The 27971-nt window shown below is 38.6% G+C and overlaps 1 protein-coding gene across 2 annotated transcripts; it reads right to left on the reverse strand.

Annotated features, from left to right (window-relative positions):
• Positions 1–2456: 2456 nt before the first annotated feature.
• Positions 2457–27965, reverse strand: LOC139960550 (uncharacterized). 2 transcript variants are annotated; one of them, XM_071958996.1, is made up of 19 exons: positions 27768–27965; positions 25605–25685; positions 24033–24217; positions 22976–23184; positions 21779–21939; positions 20874–20993; positions 19769–19945; positions 19256–19390; positions 18470–18577; positions 17427–17523; positions 16842–16908; positions 16079–16162; positions 15455–15573; positions 14514–14718; positions 14036–14111; positions 8882–8954; positions 8075–8155; positions 4607–4686; positions 2457–4145 (listed from the first exon to the last, which is right to left on the reverse strand). In XM_071958996.1, the coding sequence occupies exons 1-19, from the start codon at positions 27839–27841 to the stop codon at positions 4028–4030; spliced, it is 2250 nt and encodes a 749-aa protein (XP_071815097.1). In that variant the 5' UTR covers positions 27842–27965; the 3' UTR covers positions 2457–4027. The 2 variants fall into 2 exon arrangements, with proteins under 2 accessions (XP_071815097.1, XP_071815098.1); XM_071958997.1 differs by lacking the exon at positions 25605–25685 and having other exon boundaries at positions 27768–27962.
• Between the last annotated feature and the right edge of the window lie 6 nt (positions 27966–27971).

A 27971-nucleotide genomic window follows, 5' to 3' on the forward strand; every position in this document is an offset into this window, starting at 1 on the left:
ATATTCAACATTCAAGAAAGTGTTACTGGACTTTTCGCAAGGCTTGAAACCATTCGGATTATTCCCATTAATGGAATAACTTATGTCTGCCAAGGAGACGCTTCAGTAGTGAGGGAAATGATGAGAGGACGGTGGCAATAGAAAGCCCAATGTTAACAATATGTCAGGAGTGACTATTATTTGATTATTTAGCATATTTTCGTATTATCTTTCCATATGATTGCAGAGGAGACCATCATTATTATTATCATTATACTCTCGGTGTGGTCAATAGTGACCATTATTTGACAATCTAGCATATTTGTAACCAATGACTACTGGTTACTTTTTAGCACGTCGATGCCAAGGGGAGCCCGTTAATGTTTAGTCCCCAGACATGGAGGTAATTGCACACCATTAGACAACGTACAAATGTCATGCAATGCCATGTCGTAGCCAACCTTAGTATGAAAAAAACCCTATTATGTAATTAGACCGCCTGACGTTACAAAATGTGCAACATGGTGAAGACATAAATACCGTGCTCGTGTCTACATGTTTTAAAATGAATTCGTTGTGTTTGTCAAAGTTTCCTTCTTTGCTACTACCCTATGGAACGCGAAAAGGGCAAAAAGTCGGTAACCACGTCCGGCGAATAGGGCAAAAATTAGTTGTCCTGATTTGTAGTAACAACCAAGTAAATATCGCGAACAACGTAGTTTGTAGCAATGACCATGTAAATATCGTTAACGTCTTCATCTGTAGCAACAACCAGGATTTCAAGATTGTGTATGGTTTCGACAATTTATCCTTTACCGACTTGTTCATACTTGCTAACAGTAGTTGTACCAGAGGTCAGTGGCGTAGGAAGGTACTTTTGAGTGGGGGGGGGCTGAAGACTGATGGCCGGCCTGGGGGAGGGGTCTAAGGGGAGGGGGTGTCCCCCTCCCCTTTGGATTTTTTTTGCATTTCCAGGTGGCCTCAGATGCAATTTGGTGCAATATAGCACACTTCAACTCCCACTCCATTTTGTAAAGAATTTTGCATTTTCACCTGGCCTTAAATGCAATTTGGTGCTCCAAATGAGATTTTTTTTCTCATTTGGAAATGAAAAAGGGGTTTTTTGACTTGCGGAGTGGGGGGCGGAATGATACTTCCGCCCCCCACATTTTTCACTGGGGGGGCTGGCGCCCCCCAGCCCCCCCGGTTCCTACGCCCTTGCCAGAGGTCATTGTCTTAAACTCCAAAAGTCACATAGTAGGATTAATATTCGGCATAACTTTTTTTCTAATAGGGTTGTGTATGAGTGGAATGGTTTGCCTGAGAAAGTTGTACTTGCAAGTAGTGTCAATGGGTTTAAGAATGCTTTTGGACAAGCACTTTAAGCATCAAGGGCGTAGGAACCGGGGGGGGGGGGGCTGGGGGGGCGCTAGCCCCCAGTGAAAAATATGGGGGGGGCGGAAGTATCATTCCGCCCCCCCGCTCCGCGAGTCAGAAAACCCCTTTTTCATTTCCAAATGAGAAAAAAAATCTCATTTGGCCGGAGCACCAAATTGCATCTATAAGGCCAGGTGAAAATGCAAAATTATTTACAAAATGGATTGGGTGTTGAAGTGTGCTATATTGCACCAAATTGCATCTGAGGCCACCTGGAAATGCAAAAAAATTCCAAAGGGGAGGGGGACACCCCCTCCCCTTAGACCCCTCCCCAGGCCGGCCATCAGTCTTCAGCCCCCCCCCCCACTCAAAAGTACCTTCCTACGCCACTGTTAAGCATTGTAATCGGGTCTGAGTGTTTGTGTCTTCAGTTTTCTCTCTCTATAGGGGTCCTTGATGGGGACTTAAGTGTCCCTCCTGATCCTTTTTTCTACTAAACTAAACTACTAAACTAAACATCGTTAACAACGTGATTTGAAGCAATGACACCCTTCACAAAGGTTTTGGAGGCGGAGCCTAAAATTTCTAGTAGCGGCAAATTTTTCTTTACGTTCATTGCGGAATACTGATGCATTTATACAAGTGTTTTGCACCGACTTTTGGTATGGTTGAGATTGATTTAGAACAGTAGCCCGATAAAAATGTTAGCCTGAGCTAGAGGAGTTAAATCACTAACACACCATGGGATGGTTGTTACAAAAGACCTACATTTGGCGTTTTGGGAATCAAATGTTCGAACCATGAAAATTTGCAAACACATGTAATTTGGGAGGAGCCCTCTCCCCCCCCCCCCCCCCCCCGTTTGCACATTGAACTAAAAGTGTACAACCTATTGCTTATTCATCTATTCGTCATTAAAGCCAGAGAGTGTTTGTATCTGGGCCTCTAAAGGTGCCAAATTTAACAAGCAAACAGACTCTCCTTCGGGGACCATGGCCCTTCTGGTCTTCTCAACACCACTGGCTGGGCTTGATGGCTGATATCCAAGTGACACTTAGAAAAGACATAAAGCTAACCAAAAAACAAAAGTTGGGCCGATATTGATCATAATTTAAATCTTCTATTTTTTTCTTGCATTCTCATGAATACAAATGTTCTTTGAATAAATGGCTGACTCTAACATTTTCCCATCACCCTGTCAACTTTTTCAGGCATTTTCATGAAGGTTCTATAGCCAGTTTGATTACATTACTTGTAAGTTACGAACGTTGCAGACTTGTCTTAAACGTAAATTATAAATCTGATACAGGTAAAGTGTAAAGGGAAAAAGTCTTAACTTAATCAATCAAAAATCTTTTACATTTGAATCTGTCAGTCTGAGTTTATGAAAATTGTAGTGTAAGTATATTAAAAGTAAATTAAACTTAATTCTAAAATCTTAGTCACCTCTTTGACTTCGTTCATTAAAAATTTAACTTACACACACCTTTTGACATCATTCATCAAGCATGATCAACTTTGATGATGAAACAATGTTTTATCTTTAATTTTATGTGTGAGCTTTTGTGCGTGCGGGTGTGTGTGTTCCAGTATAACCAAACGACTAGAAGGGTCTAGTGAGAGAATGAATTATCTAAGAACTCCACAATACATAAAGAGGGGAAACATTGAACACATGATCATGTGGGGCTGGGGGAGGGTGGAGGGGGATCATGTAGGGGAGGATGATGGGGGAATGCCCATTCAAATTAAGCATGCAGCATCTACACAGCAGAATTTGAACAAAATCGAAGCTGACGCCTGACAGTAAATACAAGACTCTAGGAAACATTGCCCTTCTCGTGGCAATTCAATGTGCAGCCTACTGATATTTTGAATAACTTCAAGTAACATTTACTCTTATTTAACAAAACTGTGTATGCTGATGACCTGAACAACCCTGGATATTAGACGTTACCCCCAAGTTAGGCAAACTTGATGGATACCAATGGTTTGTACAATTCTTTATAGAAATACCCTAATCTTGGCAAAATTGAAGTTTCCTTACCTAGTTAACATTAACTAGGTTAACATTAATCTTGGCAAAACCTCTTACCCCTGGACACCACATAGTTAACAGTAACTTAAGATGTGGTTTTAACCACACACCAGGTTCAAGGTTCACATTTCAACTGAAAACATATGAGGTATTAAATTATTAATAACAATTAGTTCAGTCATCCATAAATCGCATTTTGCAAATTCTGTTTAGAAAAATCGTCTCAAGAAATAAATAAAATTAATATGTTTAACAACTGCCCAAGGTCAGATTGTTGGTATTGTCCCTTGTGGAATGTGCGGCAGGGAGAGATCACCTTCCAAAGATTCTTGCATTCTCCTTTCATTCTCCTTTCATCGGCATACAACCAACGCAATGCGTCCTCTCCTTCAGTTTTGGAGATCTATTTTTTCACACTCATGTGATCTCACTTCTTTCCCTCCAGCTGAACCGATTTACCTTCCAGATGAGCCAATTTACCCTCCAGATGAGACGATGTACCCTCCTCCAGCTGAGCCCATTTACCAGCTGAGCCTATTCACCCTCCAGCTGAACCCATTTATCACACTTTCACGATTTCCTCTTTACAACTCCACAGCTATTAAACACGGTTCATCAGTAGTAAGGACTACCTCAGGTCAATCCATACAGTTTGAGCAAGGCATCTGGTTTAGGGTCGCGACCTCTGAACTTGTTGAAGACTTCAGTCGGATGAGTTCCACCGCCGAGAGATAGAATAGTATCTCTGAACCTTTAGGCAAATAGAGGAGAGGACAGTTGCAAAGCATCTCAAGATAAGAAAAAGTTTTTCAATATCACAAATGGTAGGGCCCGATGAAACTTCCGACTCTTGGCTCTTGTAAACCATAACCCTTTGTTACATAATGTTACGTTATCAAGTAATTAGATGGCTGATTGGCTATCCTCGCTAGACAAGAACGAAAAAAGTTTCACGGCATTGCAGAAACAGTGGATGTGCTCAAAATTCATTTTTCAGTATTTTACAATTATATATTGTAAAAAATATATTACTTATTTATTACATATATTATTATATATTTATTATATATTATTTATTTGATTAGAAAGTTTCAAAAAAATTCAAAGTGTGCATTATTATGTTGAATGAAACTGACCAGTCAAAGAAATGACCTACAGTGTAAGGGATATTTAATATCAACTAGTCAACTCCTTTAATAACGTAGACCTTACCTTCTTCCAACTTTGGATAGATTTTCATCGTTACTAAGACCAGCTTCCTCAAAGGCACTGAATGCATCTGCTGCTAACACCTGATTGTCAGAAACAAAAAGTTATTCTTACTGAAAATTTGTGCACGGTGAATCTTTGCTTATTTTATATTGTTATTATTTATTATTATTATTTTTGGCTTATTATATTTAAGTAAGGGAGCATAGCCAAATCTAGTCGGTGCCTGGTGCCGCGCAAAACTTCTGCCCATTGTGCTGCTACTGAATATTCTTCACGGCCCAGTGACCACAGTACTGAACTTGGCAAGTTAATGCGGCAGCCGTTGGTTTGGTCTACGGACAAGTAACAATAGGCTTTCATAGCAACATGAAAGAGTGACAGAAATTGATGAATAGGAGCTTACTTGCTCAGTCTGTCGCAACCTATCAATGGTCTATTGTTCGCATTCATTGTGCCTTGGTTTATTGTCGTCCAATTGTTTCGATATTCCCCTTCCATAATACTGACATCCCATGATTGTGTGTAGCCTAACACCACACTGAAGTCAATGGAAATATCTAGCATAACTTTAGTGATAAGATTTCTGCAGCGACGGTATTTTTACAACAGGCACTTTTACGGAAATTTCTGCTGTATCACTTGCGAAATACTGAAAACATCTAGCGAAGAAGAAATCCATTTCAAGGGGTTGATATATAGATGTAGAACTTACAAGTGAAGGCTTTAGATTGTTGCCGGGCGATCGTTGCACTTATCGCGGAAACAATAGTGTCGGTCCTGTTATTGTAGTATCAAACCCCTTTCATTGCGATTGCCCGCTTGTCTTTGGCTAACGATTGGCGCGCCAATTTATTTGATTTCCTATTAAAAAGGGTTCCGGTCACATTTGAGCATACTGATTGGTGCGGTCAATTTTATTTTTAAATCGATCAAAATGCAAGACAACACTAATCCTTAACACGTTGTAAACTTGTGAGGCTTGTATCTATCATTACTGGGATACATTTCTAAATGAATAGTCAATAATCGAGTACCGTGCTTTAAACACTCTGCTGAAATAGAAAGATCCTATCTACATTAATACTACATTGGATTTCGTCGTCAGACAAGTTGCTTCAAAATATTCTTCCGAACTCGTAGTATCCTAAACTGAGACAGGTTTTACCGGCATGGCTGAAATTGGAGTCCGTTGGCTAGAACCAGAAAGGTACGTCGGCAAGCGTACATTTGTAAAATTGTCGGACTTAATATGCGATCGTTCAAAGGATCTTCCGTCTGGAACTGTTGTTAAAGCTAAATGGAGGTCAACTGGCCGAGTTTAAAAGGCAACGCTTTTGAACAATCTCATGGCGAAAATTAAACGCAAGCAGAGCTCCAACCAACGTCAACCCGCAGTTTTAAGAACACCCAACGAAAGTGAGCCTGATTCGGATGACGATATGACCCTAGCATACCAGAGTGTTACTACTGAGAAAGTTCAACATGAAAAGCATGAGTGTCCTCATGTGAAAAAGCTCCAAAACAAAATCGTTATGCTGGAAGAAACTGTGACGTCAATGGCAACAGAACTGAAAGAACTTAAAAATACTCTATCGGAAGTTAATACAAATAATACCCAACAGATCCTAACCGTACTTGAAGCTATTACCCAAAGTCATGACACTGCACGCGAAACTCAAAATTTGATGAAAGTCAGGGTCGCAGCTGAAGAGAAAGCCCAGGAACAGCAGAGAAATCTCCTCAATAACAACGGGAAGAGGATCCAACCGGCATTTGGTTTGGTAGAAAATGGACTTGTAACTTGTCACAAGAACGGCCGTAAGCTAATATCTGTCGAACAAGAAATTTACCGTCGAATGTTTGACGATTCGAAGACAGGTACGAGTTTCCTGAGGAAACTAATGAAATGTACATTTTCAGAGGAGGAGCTGGCCGAAAGTAACTTCAGTGGAGGATCGGTGATATCAGCGATAGGGACGACCGTCAAAAAATGTCTGGACCGAGATCGCATAATGGCCATCCTAGGTCAGGTCGAACTAGAATTCCCCAACTCAACCAAAGCGGCGAATTTTACGAGAATGAGAGACGCCATTAACCAAGAATGCAGGAGAGTTGTGCAGCATGTTCGACAGGATGCCGTTTAGAAGTGACTTTTGTGGTTTTTTTTAATTATTTCTATACAACTCTGCTAACTCTCTGGGACTTGCAAGGAACTTGATGGAACATTCACCTTTCTGAAAATAATTGGGACGTTAATCAGTAATTTTTTATAGTAAGGCTTATTCTTGTCTTACTCCACTACCTTTTTGTCTTTCTAAAGATATGTTGTGTTTTATAATGTTATTGGAAGTTTCTCAGAAAGTTCTACATGTATCGTTACTCTCAACATTACCTTGATTTTTTCTTTCTTATTTTATTAGTCATAGCTTTTTACCTGTCGTACTGTGTTTGTACGTGGTCATGTTAGTTACATTTCTAAGTTACGCACATCGTATACCAACTGTACGATAACTTTTTCTAAGTGGCCTAGCTTTTACTTCTGCGTATATTTGTAACAAATAGGATGCATCTCAAAGCTGTTTGATAAAAAAGTCATTGAAAATTTCGAATTCTTCACACACATAGCCCAAGTAAAGCGGGAATATTATTGTCCAATCAAATAACACGACCAGCAACACTGCCGCGCCGATAAATATCCATTGAAAATTAGTACTGAGTCTCACATGTATAAATGTATACAGTGCTTAAGTACTGTATAAATTGTAAATTTTGTCTTCAGCTAGCTGACACGCAACTATCGCAAAAACCGGTCCCAGAGCACAGTCTCCCATTTTTGAACGAATTTTGTTGAAGACAATGTTAATAAAACAAATGGAATTTACAGTATAAAGTTGGTAGTAATGTATCATAAGGTCGATATTGCAAATGTAGGCATATATTTTCTATTCCTTCTTCTTTCCTTTTTGTTTTCTTTGTGAGTGCGACTGGGGTGGAAGTTCGTTCGGGTTCAGTATAATTAACATGTGAACATGAAAATAAGAAGATCGAAATGAAACAAAACAAACAATTTTCTCATTTATTAGTCCGTGCTTAAACACTGGAAAGGTAACGGTTTGAGCAAAGATAAACTATACAAAAGATCGGCACACTTTTGCTACGATAAAGAGTATTGTCTGCAGGAAAAAAAGAACGTAGCAACCCTGATACCAGGATTGTCCAAGTTGCTTCGGAGAGTCACTCATGCATATCGTTAAGCTCCTCCCATTCTGCATAGGACTTTTGCAGGGCTAGTGAGCTCAAAGCGTAAAGGGGTCATTGTGCAGTTGTGGCGCAGCCTGGCGCCGACTAGATTTGGCAACGTTCCCTTATAGTCCATAAATAAATTGGTTAAACTTAATTATGAATATTTATTAACTATAAAGATAGAAAGTCTTAAGGCAATTCGACTGCGTTTTTTATGTTACGTACCTCCGCCCACTTATAGGAGTAGTATCCTGCTGCATAGCCCCCACCAAAGATATGCATGAAAGAACAAGGAAACCTATCTTCCTGAAGGAATCAAAGAGAAAAGAATTGTTCAAACCAGTCAAAAGCTAAAAATCAGTCATTGAACTTTATTAAGGTCGTTCTCGTAAGGGCCAACCTCAGTCTAGAATCTCCTCTTAGATTGGTTAATTGGCCAAATTGGTTTGATTCAACAAGACCAATGTATAGCGATAGGTCTGCAAAAGAAGGAAGCTCTTTGTCCCTAGGACCACCTCACAATGGTGAAGTTTTGCGCCCTCCTTCAAGACAGTTTGTCTTCCCTGTTGTTTGATGAAACTAGAAATCCGATCCATCTTCTACCTTTTACGAGACAAATCTGTGACCTAGCCTTTATTATCTTAAAACAAACTTGAGAAGTCAAACTAAGGTGCCACATGAACTCAACAAGCTGTTTAAGCTCACCTTCAGGAGGCAGGGTTAGGAATTAATTAATATTTATTATAAATTCATACTGCAAACCTCCTTTAGAAAAGGCAGAGATCTCACTGAATTCCACCTCATCAATAACTTCACATGTGTCGAGTCAACCCTAAACTGAATATTCATCTGCAATTCTTTTAACTTACTTTAAGAGGAGGCAGGGCTGCAATGAATATTCATCTGCAATTCTTTTAACTTACTTTAAGAGGAGGCAGGGCTGTCAGTGAATATTCATCTGCAATTCTTTTAACTTACTTTAAGAGGAGGCAGGGCTGCAATGAATATTCATCTGTAATTCTTTTAACTTACTTTAAGAGGAGGCAGGGCTGTCAATGAATATTCATCTGCAATTCTGTTCTTTACTTCCAACCAGTGATCTGAACTACAATGAAACAGGAACAGCAATAAATTAGATAGCTACGTAGGTAACTGGGACAGTTAAGAATAAGTATTGGAAAGAATAAAATAGCTGAAATTAGTTGATATGTCTTGTGTAAAGAGTAAACTACACATTTTCAGAAAGGTTTATGAAGGTTGGGGGAGGGGGGGGGGGGTTGGGGAAGAATTGGAAGATGCAGGATACAGTAAGAGAGAGTTTTTTAGTATTAATGCACAAAATATTGCATGTGAACATATTAAGTATCAAAGTCACTGTCAATAATTGTGGACATCGTCAAATAAAGTTACAAAATGCAGCTTCTTATGTGTTGAGCTCCTATTCTAATCAAGATTTATAATATTTGCAAATATTTGGTATCCTTCAATATAACTAACAGATGTAGGTGGTTACAACCATTTATGAACTACTCCTTATATGTGAGGTTATGTGTTATGTTTTGATGTCCCACAAGTTTTCATGCCATGTTTCAGTTTTATTTGCCAACAGCTCAGTGTTTACTACTACACCTGGTTTCTTCATCCCAGTATTGAGTATGGTAGACGAAGGTTACAGACCAGGTATCACCTCCATACCATTAATAGACCGGCAGCCCAGTGCACTTTGATCAAACGAACGAGGTACCAATATCTGAGTATTGGAACATTTGTAGAAAAACCCAGTATATCCAACAGTGGATGTCTGCCGTGGTCGCTCTGCTGCATGTGGCCCCTGGGGCCGGTTAAAGGGGGCCCAAAAATGCATCTGATCAAACGAACGAGGTACCACTTGAAACCAATGTCAACTTAATGCATGAATGCCACAAAGTACTGAATGGCCTATGCCAGACAAATTTTCTGCTGCTAAGGGCCCGCCAGACGCCCCCAAATATGGCCCAAATGCCCATTAGCGTAGCATTGACCCAGATTAAATATGCAAGGTACCACTCAAAACCGGTTTGGAATGTTCGGGTTGATCTTACAGACTATGGAAATCATCATGCCAGACAAATTTTCTGCTACAAAGGGCCCGCCAGACGCCCCAAAAGGGCCCATAATAATGCATTTGATCAAACGAACGAGGTACCACTTGAAACCAATGTCAACTTAATGCATGAATGCCACAAAGTACTGAATGGCCCATGCCAGACAAATTTTCTGCTGCTAAGGGCCCGCCAGACGCCCCCTAATATGGCCCAAATGCCCGTTAGCGTAGCATTGACCCAGATTAAATATGCAAGGTACCACTCAAAATCGGTTTGGAATGTTCGGGTTGATCTTACAGACTATGGAAATCATCATGCCAGACAAATTTTCTGCTACAAAGGGCCCGCCAGACGCCCCAAAAGGGCCCATAAAAATGCATTTGATCAAACGAACGAGGTACCACTTGAAACCAATGTCAACTTAATGCATGAATGCCACAAAGTACTGAATGGCCTACAGTATGCCAGACAAATTTTCTACTGCTAAGGGCCCACCAGACACCCCCAAATATGGCCCAAAATGCCCATTATCGTAGCATTGACCCAGATTAAATATGCAAGGTACCACTCAAAACCGGTTTGGAACCACACAAAAACAATATTAAATGCAAAGGTACTTTCCACAGAGTAAAGAACTGCCAATGCAAGACAAATTTTCTTCTGCATAGGTCCCACCAGATAGAAAGAATAGGTGGCCCAATGTGGCCCTATATATGGGTCTAAAGAATTGGATATATGTGCCTTGTAACATGACATTTCAAGCTCATGATTATAGTGTTTCCAGCATAAGTTACTGTACACAAGACCAGTGTTTTATCTTATTTTGCTATTCGCTGCTCTAAGCAAAATAAAGATAACACTTTCACCTAAGCCTCTAAATATTTTGGGATTTGCTGGCCTGGGCAAAAATTACAGTTCCCCACATTATAATTCGAACACTCTGAGGAAGAGTCTTGCCTGGCTTGGATCCACAGAACTACGGTTGGAAGAGCAAGAATGGGTGCTACAGCCCTGACTGTTTGAGGGACCGGCTCTCCCAGATCATCTATTTCAAGAGGGGGAACTGAGCGAAGATTTTCAAAGTAGCCGACCAGACGTGGCTTCCGAGTTTGATGCCGATGATTCAAGTACTGAACCATCTTGGAGTGATGACTCCGACAATGAAACATAGATTTGAGCTTCCATTGTCTTTTTAGAATCAAGTTCATGGGAATACTTAATTTTCATAAACTTACTAATGATTCTTTTGAGATCTGTCTGAATGGCAAATGCAGTGTCTTTTTACAATGCACACACTTCTAGTGTTTAATCACTGTCAAGAGACATGAATTCTCAGTTCTTATACTTCGAACCTAACATGTGTCATGTTCAGAGTAATCACATCTTTTGTTACTATCTTTGCCAATTATGATTTTAGTACATTTTGAACTAGCAAGATGACTTTCTTGAAAGGTAAAAGATTCCTTCATAGATGAAAACAAAAACCCTCATCTAGCATTCATATTTCTGAAAAATGGATGCCACATCTATTTGTTGGACTTGTTACAAGCTATTCGAATTGACTTAGTGTAATGATGGAAGTTCTAAAAGACCAAGATGGAGTAATATAGGCCAATTACTCATTTTATATTTTGTATCAAGGAATGGAGTCATACGTGGTGATATCAGTATTTGTTTGTTCAATCTTAGCATTTTAAGTCCTTTAAGAGACTGTACCTAGTATAAAGGTACATATACATTTCTATGCTTCAATTATGTATCTTTTAAAAACCATATTGGACAGTTTCAACCCAAACCTTTATCGTTAAGTACACGTTATGAAGCATTTTCACCATTGTTTGATAATTGTTTCTTTGTCTGAGCTTAAAGAAACAAAACAATCTCTTTTGTTCGACTACATGTATGTCTTAAGATGACACTTAAGCGTTCTTTCTCAAGATTTTAAACTTTGTAGAGTTAAACACTGCTCACGATACAAAGTACTGACTGGATAAAAGGAAAAAGAATGGATAAAAGGAAAAAGAATGGATTTGAGAATGCATTATAACTGTCAGGATCTCCCTCAAAGGCTGAGTTCGCGTCATTTTTGTTTTGCTCAATGAAATGTTCAGTAATTGATACACCTACTAGTATACTAATCTCATTATTCCATCGGCCTATGTAGCGGGAAGGAATTTGAATAATTCAGGATGTTCTTGATTGTTATAGATTGGTTTCTTGTGGTATCTTAACTATTTAAACTGCATAATTTTTTTTTACATGTGGTGGGCACTTTGCAGAAGAAAATTTGTATTGTATTGGCATTTCTTTACTCTGTGGAATGCTACAAATGTCATGTCACAAGGCACATATAGTCTGCATCGATATACAATTCATTAGGCCCATATAGGGCCGCATTGGGCCACCTATACTTTCTATCTGGTGGGACCTATGCAGAAGAAAATTTGTCTTGCATTGGCAGTTCTTTACTCTGTGGAAAGTACCTTTGCATTTAATATTGGTTTTGTGTGGTACCAACTATGATTGATCATGGCCCATTTGGGGGCCCTTTTTTAGTGTGTCTGTTAGCCCGTTTGTAGCAGAAAATTTGTCTGGCATGATGATTTCCATAGTCTGTAAGATCAACCCGAACATTCCAAACCGATTTTGAGTGGTACCTTGCATATTTAATCTGGGTCAATGCTACGCTAACGGGCATTTGGGCCATATTTGGAGGCGTCTGGCGGGCCCTTAGCAGCAGAAAATTTGTCTGGCATAGGCCATTCAGTAATTTGTGGCATTCATGCATTAAGTTGACATTGGTTTCAAGTGGTACCTCATTCGTTTGATCAAATGCATTTTTATGGGCCCTTTTGGGGCGTCTGGCGGGCCCTTTGCAGCAGAAAATTTGTCTGGCATGGGCCATTCAGTACTATGTGGCATTCATGCATTAAGTTGACATTGGTTTCAAGTGGTACCTCGTTCGTTTGATCAGATGCATTTTTGGGCCCCCTTTAACCGGCCCCAGGGGCCACATGCAGCAGAGCGACCACGGCAGACATCCACTTTTGGATATACTGGGTTTTTCCACAAATGTTTCAATACTCAGATATTGGTACCTCGTTCGTTTGATCAAAGTGCACTGGGCTGCCGGTCTATAACCCACTGAGTATGTTAGCTACAATTTCATTAATAACAGCAATTAATTCAACACAAACCTTGACTTTATAGATTAGAAACTGCAGGTTGGATCTTCAAATGTCTTGCACCCCCCCTCCCCACCCCCCCTCCTGCCATCTTCTCTCATCTTTTCAATCCACATTTACAGGTTTTCCTTCCTAATCCAATTTTAACCTCCATTACTAATTACTAATTACCTCCATTACTAATTACCTCCCCATTGCTACACCCCTCAGAATTTATCTCCACAATCATTAATCCTTTCATCAATCTTTCCTTTAATCTTACCTCTCCTATGTTGTATCTATCTTTACTCTCTTCACTCCTCACTTGTCCAATTTAACTGTCTGTCCATCTGTGTCTCTTAATGTGGTTTTTAAATTTGTTTTTATTTCAGTCAGCCACTGAAGCAGATCCTGCTAGGATCAAAACGTCAGGCCCTCTATCTTTTCCATACGGTACCCTAACATTGCCAATATCAAACTATTTCGTGAGGTTGTGTAAAAGTAAGTTGGCCTGACGTTTCGATCCTAGCAGAATTGTTTTTTTAGCCTTTGAAAAAGATCCTACTAGGATCGAAACGTCAGGCCAACTTACTTTTACACATTCTCTTACACAGGCTCTCTAGTGAATAAGCAGCTTGCTAACAATTTTATTTTATTTTTATTTTTATTTCTTGAGGTATCTGGTGCCCATTCTTAAAAGACAATTGTGATACTGTAACGTACAAGACAAAACTTTAATGAAGACCACCTGCCAACATTTCTACTCAAATTTTACTCAGGCTGAGTGTACATAATCAGTCCTGTGATATAACATCTTTAGATACAGCGACAGTTGAGTGTGAATGCGAGAATGCTATATACCAGAAAACAAGAGTAAAAGCTGGGGAGGGGGGGGATGGGGTATAAGAGGGCAAGATAATATTAATGTTTGAACCTACCTTGTATGCAGCTCCATATCCAAGGCTGAAAACTGTAACTGTCTCATCATAAAGCTACCAGCTCTAAACTTCCTGGCTGCAAAAAGGAATAAAATGTCAAATGAGAAACAAATGGTAGAAAGAACACATTTGCCATGATCACAATTTTTAATTTAGTAACATAAAATGAGAAATATTAATTCCTTTGATTAATACTACCATTACAAACATTACAAACAATTCTAAACAGCTTGTATATAAACTGTATCAGAGTAATTGCTTGCAATACAATCTCATGACAGGAAATTTTTCAATAAAAACCTGAAATAAAATGATGTAACATACGTACTAGAACTAGATTTGATCCAGTGACGATCTCAGAGACACAAGTCCTATATGATTCTTCCCGACTCAGCCACCAAGACTTAAAGTGGAGTTTTTCTATTCATCTCAGATATATTGCTAAAATCATAAAGCATAACACAGTCTTGCTACAAACCTTGTTTAACTTTCTCAAAGAGGTCTGATGGCAGAGTGTCCCCGTTGTGATGGTGTTGACTGACTTTCTTCATCGTATTATCATCGTAGAGCCAATTCTCCATAAATTGAGAGGGGAGTTCCACAGCGTCCCACTCAACATTAGTGATGCCTGCTGCAGACGCATAGGGGACCGTGGTCAACATATGCTGTAGGCCGTGCCCAAACTGCAAACAAGAGGTGGTGGTATGTTCAAATGAGAGTTCCAAAAAATATATGTAATGATGGACAAGAATTAGAGTTTCACATAGAAGGTCAAAGTGCCGACTATTTTTTTTTGGTAATAATTTATTTGGATGCTGTAAAACATCACTTCAATGGAGACACAATCCCAACCATCACCATTGGTCTATGTGATAGAGATAACAACTGTGGTGACCAATTTCCCAGACAGAGCTATTTGTATTCTGTTAGGAATATATTATAGGTTTACTGTTCATTCATACACACACACACATGATGCAGAAAGACTTCGGCTCAATGTTTCGTGCTTTGCTGTTGTATTGTTATTTATTTATAATTTGTTATTTATTTACAAAAATATTTGTTCTCTGTAATGAGAATGGATTTTGCAAAAATGCTGAATTTTACAATAATGACATTCTTAACATGATCTCCTAGTGATAGAATTTGTGTCAGTGTCAACACTTTGAAAACTATAAAAAAATAAGCAAAGATTAGCAATACGAACATTACGTCACAGCTTTACAACATAATGTTACCCACAGGCAAAGCTTTTAAACTCCCAAAATGGAGCAAGATTATTTTTAGCTGTTGGTGCTTCCATTACAGAGATCTCTAACACCACAGGCTATAAACATGTTAGTTGAATTTACATTTACTGTAAAAACTAACATTGTATGATATTAAAGATTGACAGGTATTACTTATGTAGTTAGCTACCTCATGAAACAGAGTCTCCACCTCCCTCAACGTCATCAGAGATGGCTTGTCTTTCTGCGGCGGTGTTTGATTACAAACTAAATGAGCAACAGGCTTGGTCTTGAGAAAGTCGCTCCTTCCTGCAAAAACCAAAAGAATAAATTTGTGAAATAGGATTGTATATGAAACATGGCAATGTCAGCCGGTGTCCAATGATATTCCAATGCCTACAACATGTATGTCAAGCGTTTATCCCTTCTTTGATACAAACATTACAAAAAAAAAATATTTCTCTTTACGACTCATGTGCAACCACAAATCTTCCTGAATGAGTTCAGCTGATACCACTTTGAGGAAGGGGTGGCCAAACATTTTATGATGCAAGTCATTCATTTATGTCAAGTGCCAGGACAACACAATGACTACTTGACCCCCAGTTTGTGTAACCGTAGCGATAAGACCGCCACGCGTGCAATGTAAATGCTGCATTTGAATTTATTCAAGGAAAATACAAGTGGTAATTTGATTTTATTCAGTGGGTATTTCATGCACTGGCTTTTTTATTTATAGCAAGTGGCTAAAAAATTGTAAAATTCTAGGCCTGATATTCTTACAGAAGATGGGAGAATTGAATGTAGACCTCACCAAGACACTGGTCCATCCATGCTCCACCTCTTTTTTCAGCTGGTCTGGTGTAAGGGTCTAAGAAGAACGAAGCTATATGTCGACCTGAAGGATAAATTGATTTAGATTTAAATCAGGCCTTTGACGAAGATCCTAGTAATTTGTAAATTATAGGCCAACCCCTCTGTTTCTTACTTTATTTAAATTCACGTTTAAAGGGCATGAGTCTTGCTCCCGAATATAAGTCAAATAAAGTGTTACTTGTGTTCAAGGAATGGTTTCATTGTGATACAGCTCTTGCAGGCAATCTAGTAGTGCTGGCAAAGAACGAATATAGCATGGCCATATAATATAATATCCATGGTTACTCTCCAATGGGTGCATCCACTGGCATCCTTTCATGACAAATCAGTCGTTTTTGGCAAAAACAACAACATTATTAGGTTATTAATCTCAATATAAAACAATTTGATATCTAGTCCGAGGCCTACAAAGAAAAGGTTTATTTTACATAAAGCTTGAGATTGCAAAGCAAATATGAATATTTATGGGAGGAGTGAAGAGGAAATGTGAAATGTGATGCTGTACCCTGAGACTACAAAGGCAAAAGGTCCTAATCTTTTGAGTAATAGTTTCATAAAGCTTGGAACCATGAAACTAAGGACAAATGCCATGGTGGTACTCTCTAAATCTACCCCAGTACCAGGTCAAACACTCTTAATCTACACCAGTACCCTGTTTGGAGATGACACCTATGATGTACCAGTGATACACTGTGACTCACCATTTCCATTCAAGACATCAAAGAAGCGAACATCATCACACCACACTTGAACATCTTTCTCTGAAGGCTAAAAGATTAACACTGAATGAAATCAATACATCACATTGCCAGAATAGAAAGCTATTGTATTCTTAATGTAGAATGGAATTAACACTGAATGTTTGACCACTACACATTCACAGCACTGCATGAAATCCATACATCACGTTTCCATGAACAACTGTTGTATATAATACTGAACTTGGATGATAATATCTGTTCACGTATCTGAATACTTCATCAGAGCAATTAAAAAGCATTTTCGTACCACTCAATTATCAAGCATGCTATTATTGATGCAGTATGGAGTTAATACTGTCTGACTTCTTCATTCATAGTGCAAAGTAAATTCAAGACATGTGTTGGCATGGACTGCTGTTGTATTCTTGATGTAGTATGGAGTTAATACTGAACTTGGATGATAACATCTGTTCACATATCTGAATATTTCATCAAAGCAATTAAAAAGTATTTTCAAACCACTCAATTATAAAGCATGCTGAAGAAAGACTCTAGCATCCACAGGAAATGTTGGCACAAACTAACCTTGATTTGAATACCGAACAAGAAAGAAGTCAAATTAAAGAGACCGTCTAGAACCACAGGTAGAGGAAAGTAAGGTCTAAGGTCTTCATCGTTAAAGCTGTGAAAGAAACAGAACAGCGAGGATCATCATATTCAGCTCTTGAGATGCTGACACAAAGCTCAAAGCACTTGCACTCACAGTATGAACAACATCACAAGGGATGTGGTCAGGGGAGGGGGGTGGGCAAAAGCCTTGGAGCCTGTGGTCAGATAGGGGGCCTGTGGTCAATAAGGTGGCCTGGAGCTATATGGGATAAATAGTAAAGCATTTCCATTTTTAAACTATACTTAGGCTAAAGTGAAAACTACACAAAGTGGGCCTGTGACATAATTCTCCATGAACTGTTGGGCTGTTCCACTCTCCACACCTCTAATTATGAATATCCTGTTCCTATTAGACAAAAATTCAGAACTGTTCATACTGTCAGTACGAGTCCCTTCCATGACGTGAAAGTACAGAATACTGTGGTACCGTAGCGTACAAACATTGTCCCGACTGGCTGACAAGTTTTTTTGCATTGCAGCGAGAATGCCTTCATAAGAAGTTGAACTAGTCTTGTTATAAATCCATATAAAACAAAAAGTTTTTTTTATAGTGTTGACAAACTCCCATATTTTGTTATTTTCAATTTCTCTCTGTCAACAAAATATAAATGAAAGTAAAAATAACCAAAGGTTTCCAGGTTATCCCAATTGGTTTCAACTAGTAGTTGTAGGTAAAAAGTACAAAAAGAAATAACAAAGAAATAACCTGGAAACAGTTCAAACTGCCATTTTCTTTGCTTCTTAAAATAATATTTCCTTTTTTTGGTCAGTGTATTTCTTATATTTCTCTTTAAGAACAAAGACAAAAATATGGGATTCCTTCCCGATAGATATTTTTACACAAAGTGCAACTAAAATGTATCTTGAGAAAGTCATCTTATTAACAGAATGAATACTACATTTAACAGGACTAGTGCATGATACACTCACTTCAAAATTAAATCTAAAATATATTTTACCTGAATAAATGTTCTCTCTGACGCTCAGACCAAAATGCCAGATCCCACTGCTGTAGAGTTCCCTCGTGTCCATTTGCACTGGCAAAGTCTTCAAGTTGCTTATGTTCCCTTTGAAAGAATCATTAAGGATCAACAGCTTATCAGTCATATAGGCAACAGACTAAATTTGAACAATTTAACATCCAAGCTATTATCAATTAATCACAAAAGAAACACAGCACTGAACTTACTGAAGCTTACAGGTAGTCTGTATAGGACCCAAATTATAGCATGCTATAACTGCTAGAAAATTTAAAAAAAATACTTTCCTGGAGGTCTTTACTCTCCAAATTGTTCTCAGACATTCTAAATGAACACACAAGATGTTTGAATGTCCCAGTTAGTTAAATTTCCTCCAGGGTGATAAAAAAAATAGTTTAAGAATTTTGACCATATTTGAAAATCTGGCATATTTTGAGCCAATACAGCATACCTTTCAAAAGTATAAGTTAAAGGTTAACAGTCTTGTACAAGGCCAAGGCCTTCTCACACTACTTTACAACACTAATTTAACCCATGATCATTGGTTACTTGTCAATCACACCACCACCCCAAACAGTACACAATTCAACCAATCGATCCTTAGACACTACAGTGCACAACATCTCCATGTCCCCTGGAAGAATTCCCATAGGGGACAGCCACAAACCGGTGCATGCTACTATACTGTAAGGTTATCTCGCAGAGCTCTTTTTTATAGAAGTAGTAAGTATTCACTAAATCCAGCTGACGTACTCCACGACTCACCGTTCGGCTGCATTCTTACTCTTGTCCTTCAGACTGTAAATCAGCTTCCACACGTTCTCTGGCTTCTCGGCCATTTTGGATTTTAAAGAAACCTCAGCGTAATTAGAATAACCTAAAATTTTGGACTGCTCACTCCTATAAGGAAGGAATAAGGAAAAATAAACACATAAATCATAGATGGGGCAAAGTAGTAGGGACAGGGAGGGGGGGGGGAAACCTGTGTGCAAAATTTCTGCAACCCATGAGGTTTTCAAAACCCTTTTAATGAGACCTGATCAATCTTATATCAGAGGTATGTTTTTATCCAACCATAAATCACTGGAAGGGAAATACAGGAGTATGTATACTTTAGATGTGCTTGCATTAAGAGACTACCTGTGATAGGATGACATATGAAGGTGCATGGAGAACATTTATTTCAAATAAACTGTAATTTCCATTTTTCTCATGGGAGTAAGAACATTCTAAAGTGATGAGACCAACAAAATGAAAGTTTTTTTTTTTGAAAGTTACCTCAGCATTCTGATGTCTTCTATTACGCCTGAGTTGTCCAATGAACCGTTAGACGCTCTAGTAATATACGCCCTGTACACGGCTTCCCTCAGGGTACGATTCCTGCTGTGTTTCATGAATGGGTCAATACATGGCCCGTCTAGTGTCACTCGCCACGGTCCTTTCTCCGCATCAAACCTACCGACGAGGAAATAAATTATGCTAATTACTGGAGCCTTCCTGGCGAGAAACAGGAAACTTTCACCCTTTGAAAAAGGGAAATGATCGATACATGGAAAACTTGATGGAAACTTTTAGAGAAAAAAAGAGAGAGAGCAAAGACGCTATTTATAAGAAAGAATTGGAACCAGAGAATTGTGCTCTACCAGTAGCAGCCAACAATGTCTTTGCTTTTCTTATCACTACTCGAAGCTAAGGCACTCGGAACATACCAAATAGCAGGTGAGAAGAGTGACATAGTATCGAGACATCTGTTCCAGGGATGTGCCCAGGATTTCCTGAGTGCCAGGTACACTGATCGCCGTCCTGGGGGAGGGGTCTAAGAGAGAGGGGGTGCCCCCCTCCCCTTTGAGAAATTTTTCGATTTTTGAAGGTGCTCAAATGCCAAATGCTGGCACTTGTGTTGTGTAGCTTTTAAAGCACATACACAAGTACTAGTTTTGCTAACAATTTACATTTTTTATTTTATTTTTCGATTCATGTTGAATATATGTTGTTAGGCATGTCAGGATTTTAGATGAAAATAGTGCTGGGCGGGATTCACGATTTTTAAGACAGTGCTGGGCGGTAATTATTAGTGCTGGGCGGGGCCGCCCAGCGTGGGCACATCCCTGTGTTCATTAACCTCACAGAGACAAACTGCATACCCTATCAACAAATCCATTCCCTGTTATACATCAACATACATGCAGGTCCTCAGCTTAGCAAACTAATCAAACTTACATCTGATCCTTTGCAGCACTGGCTGCCAGCAGTTGCTTCAGGGAATCTGGCAAGCCCATTAAACTCACACAGAGACAAACTGCATACCCTATCAACAAATCCATTCCCCGTTATACATCAACATACATGCAGGTCCTCAGCTTAGCAAACTAATCAAACTTACATCTGATCCTTTGCAGCGCTGGCTGCCATGAGTTGCTTCAGGGAATCTGGCAGGCCTTCCACATCCACAGGATCAGTTAGATCGAGGTGGAAGGCCTTTGTTGCATCAAGCACATTGTTACTGCAGAAGAAGAAGAAGAAATTATTCATTATGAGGAAACTGCCTCTTAAGTTAAAATCTACACAAGTAAACCCATCTGAAAGAAGGAAAGAAGTGGTGGGATATACTTCTCCTCCACAGAAACAGTTAAAGGTCCAGAGAACCTCTTTAAAGTTACAGCACCATTGGTGTGATGGAAAACACCACAAATAATTTTTTTTGATTATGACTCTATGACTGTTAAACTTTTTGATTATAAGTGATTGGGGATGCAATTAATCCACAATACATTTGCATATGAAACAGAAGTCCCTAATTCCCAATTAAATCATGGGGATTAGTAGCTACTCAGTACACTGACCAACAGAAAAGCAAAGGGGAGAAGGAGCGACAGACAACGAACAAGCAGACTGATTATGACATAGACTTCTCCAGTCAATTTGCTGACAACACTGGCAATTTTTAAAAATTACAACAAAAATTTATATGTATGTCTCTAATTCTGTCGGTACTGTGCAACTAAAAATCTTTTCAAATACGAGCCTCGTTATGGAGTCTTCTTTAAGAGTAACCTACGTTGACATGTAAACTTCTGCAACTCATATTTTGTTATGATGTCACTTATGATGTTGTAAGATGCCCTCATAAGACTTCATCGAACAAAAACTACCAAAAAAATGTCTTCCTCATCACATCAAAACATGATTCCAACTCAGAGATACCTTACTTCTCCAGCAAAGTTTTGAAGCGATTCAGTTGTCAAACACCAGACAATGTATTCAAATGACATTTACAATTTGACTCACTTGAAATCTGTTGTTAGCTTGGCTAGTTGGAGTATTATTTGGTTAAATCTCTCTTGTTGAGCACCATCTAGGTCTACACCAGAATGCCTGGCTGCTAGTAATGAAGAGGTTAGAATCCTGTTCTGTGGTCCATCTAGAGGATCCTCGGATGTCTTTAGTTTCTTAGAAAAAAAGAAGAAAAAAGAAGAGAGCTAAAGTTAGTAAGATACAACTCTTCCAATCTGGAATAAACTTTGTGGTAACCAGTCATTTGAATTGCAGCGCAGAAAACACGCATAGGTCAGTGTCAGGGAAGGTCAGTGCAGCAGAGGTCAGTGTCAAAGGTTACCAGGTCATTCTAGACACGGTAGAGCACGTATGCAAATGGTGTGTGAAGACAGGTAAGTGAGGAGCTAAGTCAATCCAACTCCTCCAATATCGAATAAGAATTTATTGTAACTGGTCAGTTGCATTGTTGCAGAAAAAATAAAAATGGATCATTGAATGGTCAGTTGCAAGCTAAGCATTCAAAATAGTCATTTGTTGGTAATAAACATACAATGTCACATAAACCTTGGCATATTGTTATGTTTATATATAACATTGGTGCATTGCTCCTACCTTGTACTTATTCACTCAGAGCTATCAGCTTCCAGTAGATTACCTATGTACAAATTGAACAATCAATAAGTGTTCTCACCCATCCACCATCCAAATAAACCCAAACAAGATGGACATTTAATTCCAGTAATACATGAAGCAGTTACCATGTCAACATACTTAAATTGTTAGGACACGATGACTCGATGATCAAAAACAAATTGCAGAAATTTCTGCTAAACGTTTGCCAGTATTTACCCCCCCTGTTTGCGAAGCATGCAAGGATGACTGAAGTAAATACAGTAAGCAAAAACAGATGATAAATTAATCTTGATTAACAGTTTCCAAACTATGGGGCATAAACCAAAAGTCTGTCAAGAATAATCTTTTGGTGTGTCGTGTCATTTTTCCAGATGTCAGAAAGTTTATCAACAGTTGTCAAAGTTTGCCGACAAAGATGGGTTCTAAAGTAAAATATTAAATTAATTTTCTTTCTAAAAAAGAAGTCCGTAACCCGAGCTACTTTTCACGCATATGGAGCATCTATCGTGAGGGGCATCGAGGAAGATCCTGGGTCGTGAGGCGGGTCATGGACAGCTGCTTTAATAGATGGCATACCTTCATTGCATTATACACAGGACGACTTTGGGCAATCTTAGTGGCCACCTTCACCACCAATGGTTGTATCTCCTGGTAAGCATTGCGCAGTTCCTCGTGGTTCTTAACGCCGTTCAGATGGTTGACCACACTCCATGAATATTCAAGAGGAAAACCTATCCTTTCCAAAGGGTCTGATACCACAGACCATGACAACTGCAAGTCTGGATCTGCAGAGAAATATTTGAAAGAAAATTAATGCCACTGTATAAGATCCTACTAGGAACGAACATGATGCCCTTTAACTTTTGTGCAGTACAAAATGTATCATATTAAAAGTAAAGATGTTAATTTTAATCTTCAATGGGCACATGTCATGATCCTTGCTGTATGGCAAGATTTTTTTTTTTGTGAAACTGATATGTCAACAAGTAAACAAGCATTCACTTCAACAGCATAATCTCTTGGAAAGATAAAAGTTAGTAGATTTTTAAGGTATGGAATGTTTTTGGCACTGATCACATAAGTGACAGCATTGTATACCGGCATAACACCTACTAATAGAAAGGTTTTCCTTGTTTTCTTAATGGAGGGGAGTGGAAGGGGGAGGAGCTTACTATATATTTATGCCCATGATGATCACTTTCCATGACATGATGGAGAATCTCTGAAGAATAAACTGTAACTTCATGAAGCCTGATTGTGCAGTAACACCAGTATGAGTGAGAATATAAAAATAGACAAAACAGTCTTGTGTGTTCCCATTGAGTTTTGTGTTACATCTCAGGGACAGAACATATTGTCACAATGTACAAGACTATATAGTTCAGTCACTCTAACTGATGACCCACCCCATAGGTGTTTAAAGCCTGGTCATTTCTCAAATTAAAAAGTGTTACAGAAATACAACCTGGAATGAAAGCTGTGGTATTTAAATGATCTACAAAATAATCAAACTTTAATTTTGTGCTGAAAGTCATCCTTTAATACTGGTCACTGAAAGCAGTTAGTTGTATCTGAAAATTGTTCTTCTTCTATAACCCCCATGCAACGGCTTTAACTAAATAATTACGATTACCTGAGAGTTTTGTTTCAAGTTTCTCGAATTCATTCTCGACATCAGACAAAATTGATTTCAAACCGGGGACTACATGCTCTGCTCGGATTTCTTCAAACCTAGGAAGGCCGGAATTGTCCAGAAGTGGGTTTTTGTTACGGTTACTATGCTCGGCAGCTGAGCAGTACTGTCTTGACGAATATATGCTGCAGAGATACAAAAGAAACAGAAGACAGCTGAAAGGAAGCTAAGTATCAATTAACTCATGAATGCTTGCTCATGTCTTCTTGTATCAATCATATATACCAGAAAGATATTCTGTTCTAAGCAGATCCGTGACATGGGAAATAAATTCAGATAAAATGATACATGTGTCTGCAAACTATTGATGTATCCAAGAGTGCATGAATGTTTAAAACTAATCTTAGTCATGAAAAGAATGATGGTCAAAGAGGTCTGAGGAAATTAGTCATCGAAATGGTCTGCAACATTCCTGAAGAGAAAACAGTTAAAGGCATTACTCTGTACACTGAAAAGTAGAGGTTACTTAGGAATAAAAGAGGGAAGGATAGGGGATAAATCTAGTAGCAGTTTTTTTGTTTTCAAAGTGAATGTGATGTATGACATACCAAACTTATTTTAGACACCAAGATTTGAACTGTTCTTTTTACTCTTCAACTAATCTGTTTATAGTATTAGGCAAAATAAATTGTATTAAAGAGGATATAGGGTAGCAATAAAAGAAGGAGGGAGACATGCATAGAGACAAATCTCTAGATGCTCCCTTTAAAATGAAGAAAGTGGAGGCTGCTTTATACCAAAACTTGAAAACATCTTGAAATATAAATATTGTTGCAAAGTATAACACCAAGCGTTCTACAGTGAGCACCATTAGTCATATAACAATTTCTCAAAGAGGAAGGGGATACCCCTTCCCCAGGTCACATCACCCACCTCTGGATGGTCACACAATGATCAGTCTGAAAATTAGGGGCAACCAAGCGAAAAACTTTTCAACACCAGATTTCTACAGAAGTCCAAGGAGGGATTTCAAATGGCGCAGTTGTTTATCTTTCATTTCTAAACTCACATTTAAGAAATTTCACTTCTGTTAGATTTCTCCCTTCATAGAGTGTGTCACACTTTGGAAAATGCTATAAACATAGAGAAGCTATATTACATATGTCTGGGTTGACACAAAAATTTGAAAATATTTTACAAAAGGACTATATTTTAATTTATGTTGATAAAACAAAAAAAATTATAAATTCATGGCACCAACCTACAGTACATGTACTGTACTTGTTAAGTTACTGTTGTTGGAATGTTAATTATGTTGTTGAACACCTTGTATGTGCTTGACTATGCACTAAGATTTATGTAGACCATAAGATGTCTTATCTGAAAGTTGTTCTGTTCTATTAACTATATTTAGTGGCTTAGTATCATGCAAATGAGGGAAGCACATCATACTCTGTCTATTTGTTTTCTTTCTCTCTGGTTATTAGTTTTCTTCAAACTAACATAAGATGCACAATGCCTGTTGTGCTTGTAATTTGGTCACCATTTGAAAATGAGCAATTGGATAGGTACCTGTATGGCCAAGAAGAGCAAGTATCCATTGAAGCAACAACTAGAACTGGTATCAGAAACAAAAGACAACAGCCACATTGCCTACAAAGAGAAGAGATAACTCACCGAAAATAAAATGTAAATGAATTTATGTTGTTATGTCTGCTTGGAAGAATAGCAACTACAAATGAATAGCTTCACCTCTCTGACGTTTTCTGTTAGCTAAACGTAATATTTAGTGGTTTCATTTGGAAATAGTGACATTTTAAAAAGGCTCCAAGATGATACTAGTGTCTGCAATAGTGTTCCATCTAACAATGGGCTCCTATGGGAAGTTTAATATTTGAGTATATCACCAAATGATGTGTTCTGTGCTACATATTAAGTGTACATAAGAATGGTTTCAATATGCATTGTATTTGGTTGAACTGGGCAAAATGAAAAAAAAAGTCATGAAATTTATCAATGAACTAGAAAGATTCAACTCCCAGTTATCATTGTTTGAGTTGTCCATGTTTTTTTGAGCTCAATAGTATTAGAAACTCTCATAACATTGGAAAATGACAAAAATAGTATTTTTATACAGATTCCTGCTACATGGCCATGTAGATATGGACAACCTCAACCTCAGGAATAAACGCATGATTTGGGTGGTTTTCTTGAAACACACTTTATAATCTGGAAAATCCAGTACCTGTAAAAGTGTATTGGTTACTATATTGGGTTGGAAATTTTTAACATTAATTTGAAAACAGAGATGTTTCCAATGACCTACAATCATCAAACCAAACCTAAGTCCAAGCTGAGATACAAATTTCAAAACATGAAACAACATCTAAGATTTTAATATTTTGAACTGACTTTTTTTTTAAAATACAGGACACCATGTTATGGTTAAGCATTTAGCCTACATTCTCTTGATCTCTGCAAATGTGCAAAAAGTTTGGCAGAAAGTACATTTTTAAGATTGTGTGATTATTTACTACACAATAATACCACTTAGTGAAGAGTTAGGGATTTATAAGTTAGTGTTTACAATGGAATGCAAATTGAGGCTTTCAATAAACGTTGTGGCTATTCGCACGAACGTAATCGTGCGAATAACATTGACTATTAGCACACATGTAACTTGACCAATCAGCGCTCGTGGTTGATGTAACCAATGAACTGTCCTGATATGTGCTGGCCGGGAGGGATGAACAGGACATCGATGGACAATAACACAGCAGTGCATGACAATGGAACAGGAATTTGATAACTATGTGGATTTCCAGGGTTATGTTCAAAGGATATCTGCGGATACTTTTTCTATTTTTGTAATAAAGAATTCCAAAACCGTTGAAGCAGCAAACAAGCGACTAGATGAATTAAATTCATCATATTCCTTATGCATTTTAAGAAAGTTTGCAACAAATCTCTTCTGAAATATTCCAAAAAAAATCTGTAATTATTTCTCTGAATTTTCCCAGAATTGATCACATCTCTGATTTCTCTCATATTTTACAGATTTGGCTATTGATTTTGAAAAAGATAACCATTATTTTGAGAATCAGCAAATTTTCATCGACCAAAATCTTGAGGTGGGGGGGCGAGGGGGGGGGCAAATCGACCGTGCACACCCAACACTGTGGTTGGGGCCATGGTTTACCTTCCCCGCCTACTCAGTGCTTTTCTAATCACTACATGCTAACATGCCTACTTATACCCACATACACGTTCGTGCGAATAACAATCCTTATTGGCACGCCTTCGTGTGTAAAGTCACTGTCTATAAGCACGAGCATGTTCGTGCGAATATCGATGCTTATTGGTACGTCAACGTAACAATAACGGTTGTTATTGGCACGTGCACGTGCCAATAGACACGACCTTCAATAAAACCTTATGCATATAGGCCAGCCCCCCCCCCACCCTCTTCCCTACCTAGGCATATGCTGTAGCATATTGTAATTGTAAATATTCAGCGTTTCTGCTGCCATTTGCATTGCATTGTCCGGCTATTCCTTCCATATCGGGGAAACAACTAGGCTTTACGAGGCCCTTAGTTTAACGTTAGGCCGTAGGTATATGTGCCAGTGTATGCTAAATTCATGCTCTTTAGTCTTGGCTCTGGGTGCTACTGTAAAGTACTAACTTAGACTTAGGTTGTACGGGAGGGAAGTGACAAGGACAGAATTAAATTACCATTGCTTCGACCTTGGGAAAAATCTTCTCATGCAAATCCGTTTCATGAGAAGAATGCTCCTAAATAAACTCATTTTGCTGTTTCTCCGGCCTGCACTCAGGGTCTGACCTACTGTACGTTTAGGAGATAAAGTCGGTACGGCAAACCTGCATAGTGTACTTATAACTAGTCTGGCAAAGGAAGGTTTGGAGTTTCGAGTTGGC

This window comes from Apostichopus japonicus, chromosome 19, assembly GCF_037975245.1.
Source record: "Apostichopus japonicus isolate 1M-3 chromosome 19, ASM3797524v1, whole genome shotgun sequence".
NCBI classification, from domain to species: domain Eukaryota; kingdom Metazoa; phylum Echinodermata; class Holothuroidea; order Aspidochirotida; family Stichopodidae; genus Apostichopus; species Apostichopus japonicus.

Bases quoted from the DNA above. Each gene is read 5' to 3' on its own strand.
- LOC139960550 (XM_071958996.1), bottom strand. From the start codon at position 27,841: ATGAGTTTATTTAGGAGCATTCTTCTCATGAAACGGATTTGCATGAGA. The intron at 20,994-21,778 runs GTGAGTCAAATT...CTTCTTCTGCAG, and splicing joins AAGCTAACAACAGATTTCAA to TAACAATGTGCTTGATGCAA. The intron at 8,156-8,881 runs GTAAGTTAAAAG...TGATTCCTTCAG, and splicing joins CAGCCCTGCCTCCTCTTAAA to GAAGATAGGTTTCCTTGTTC.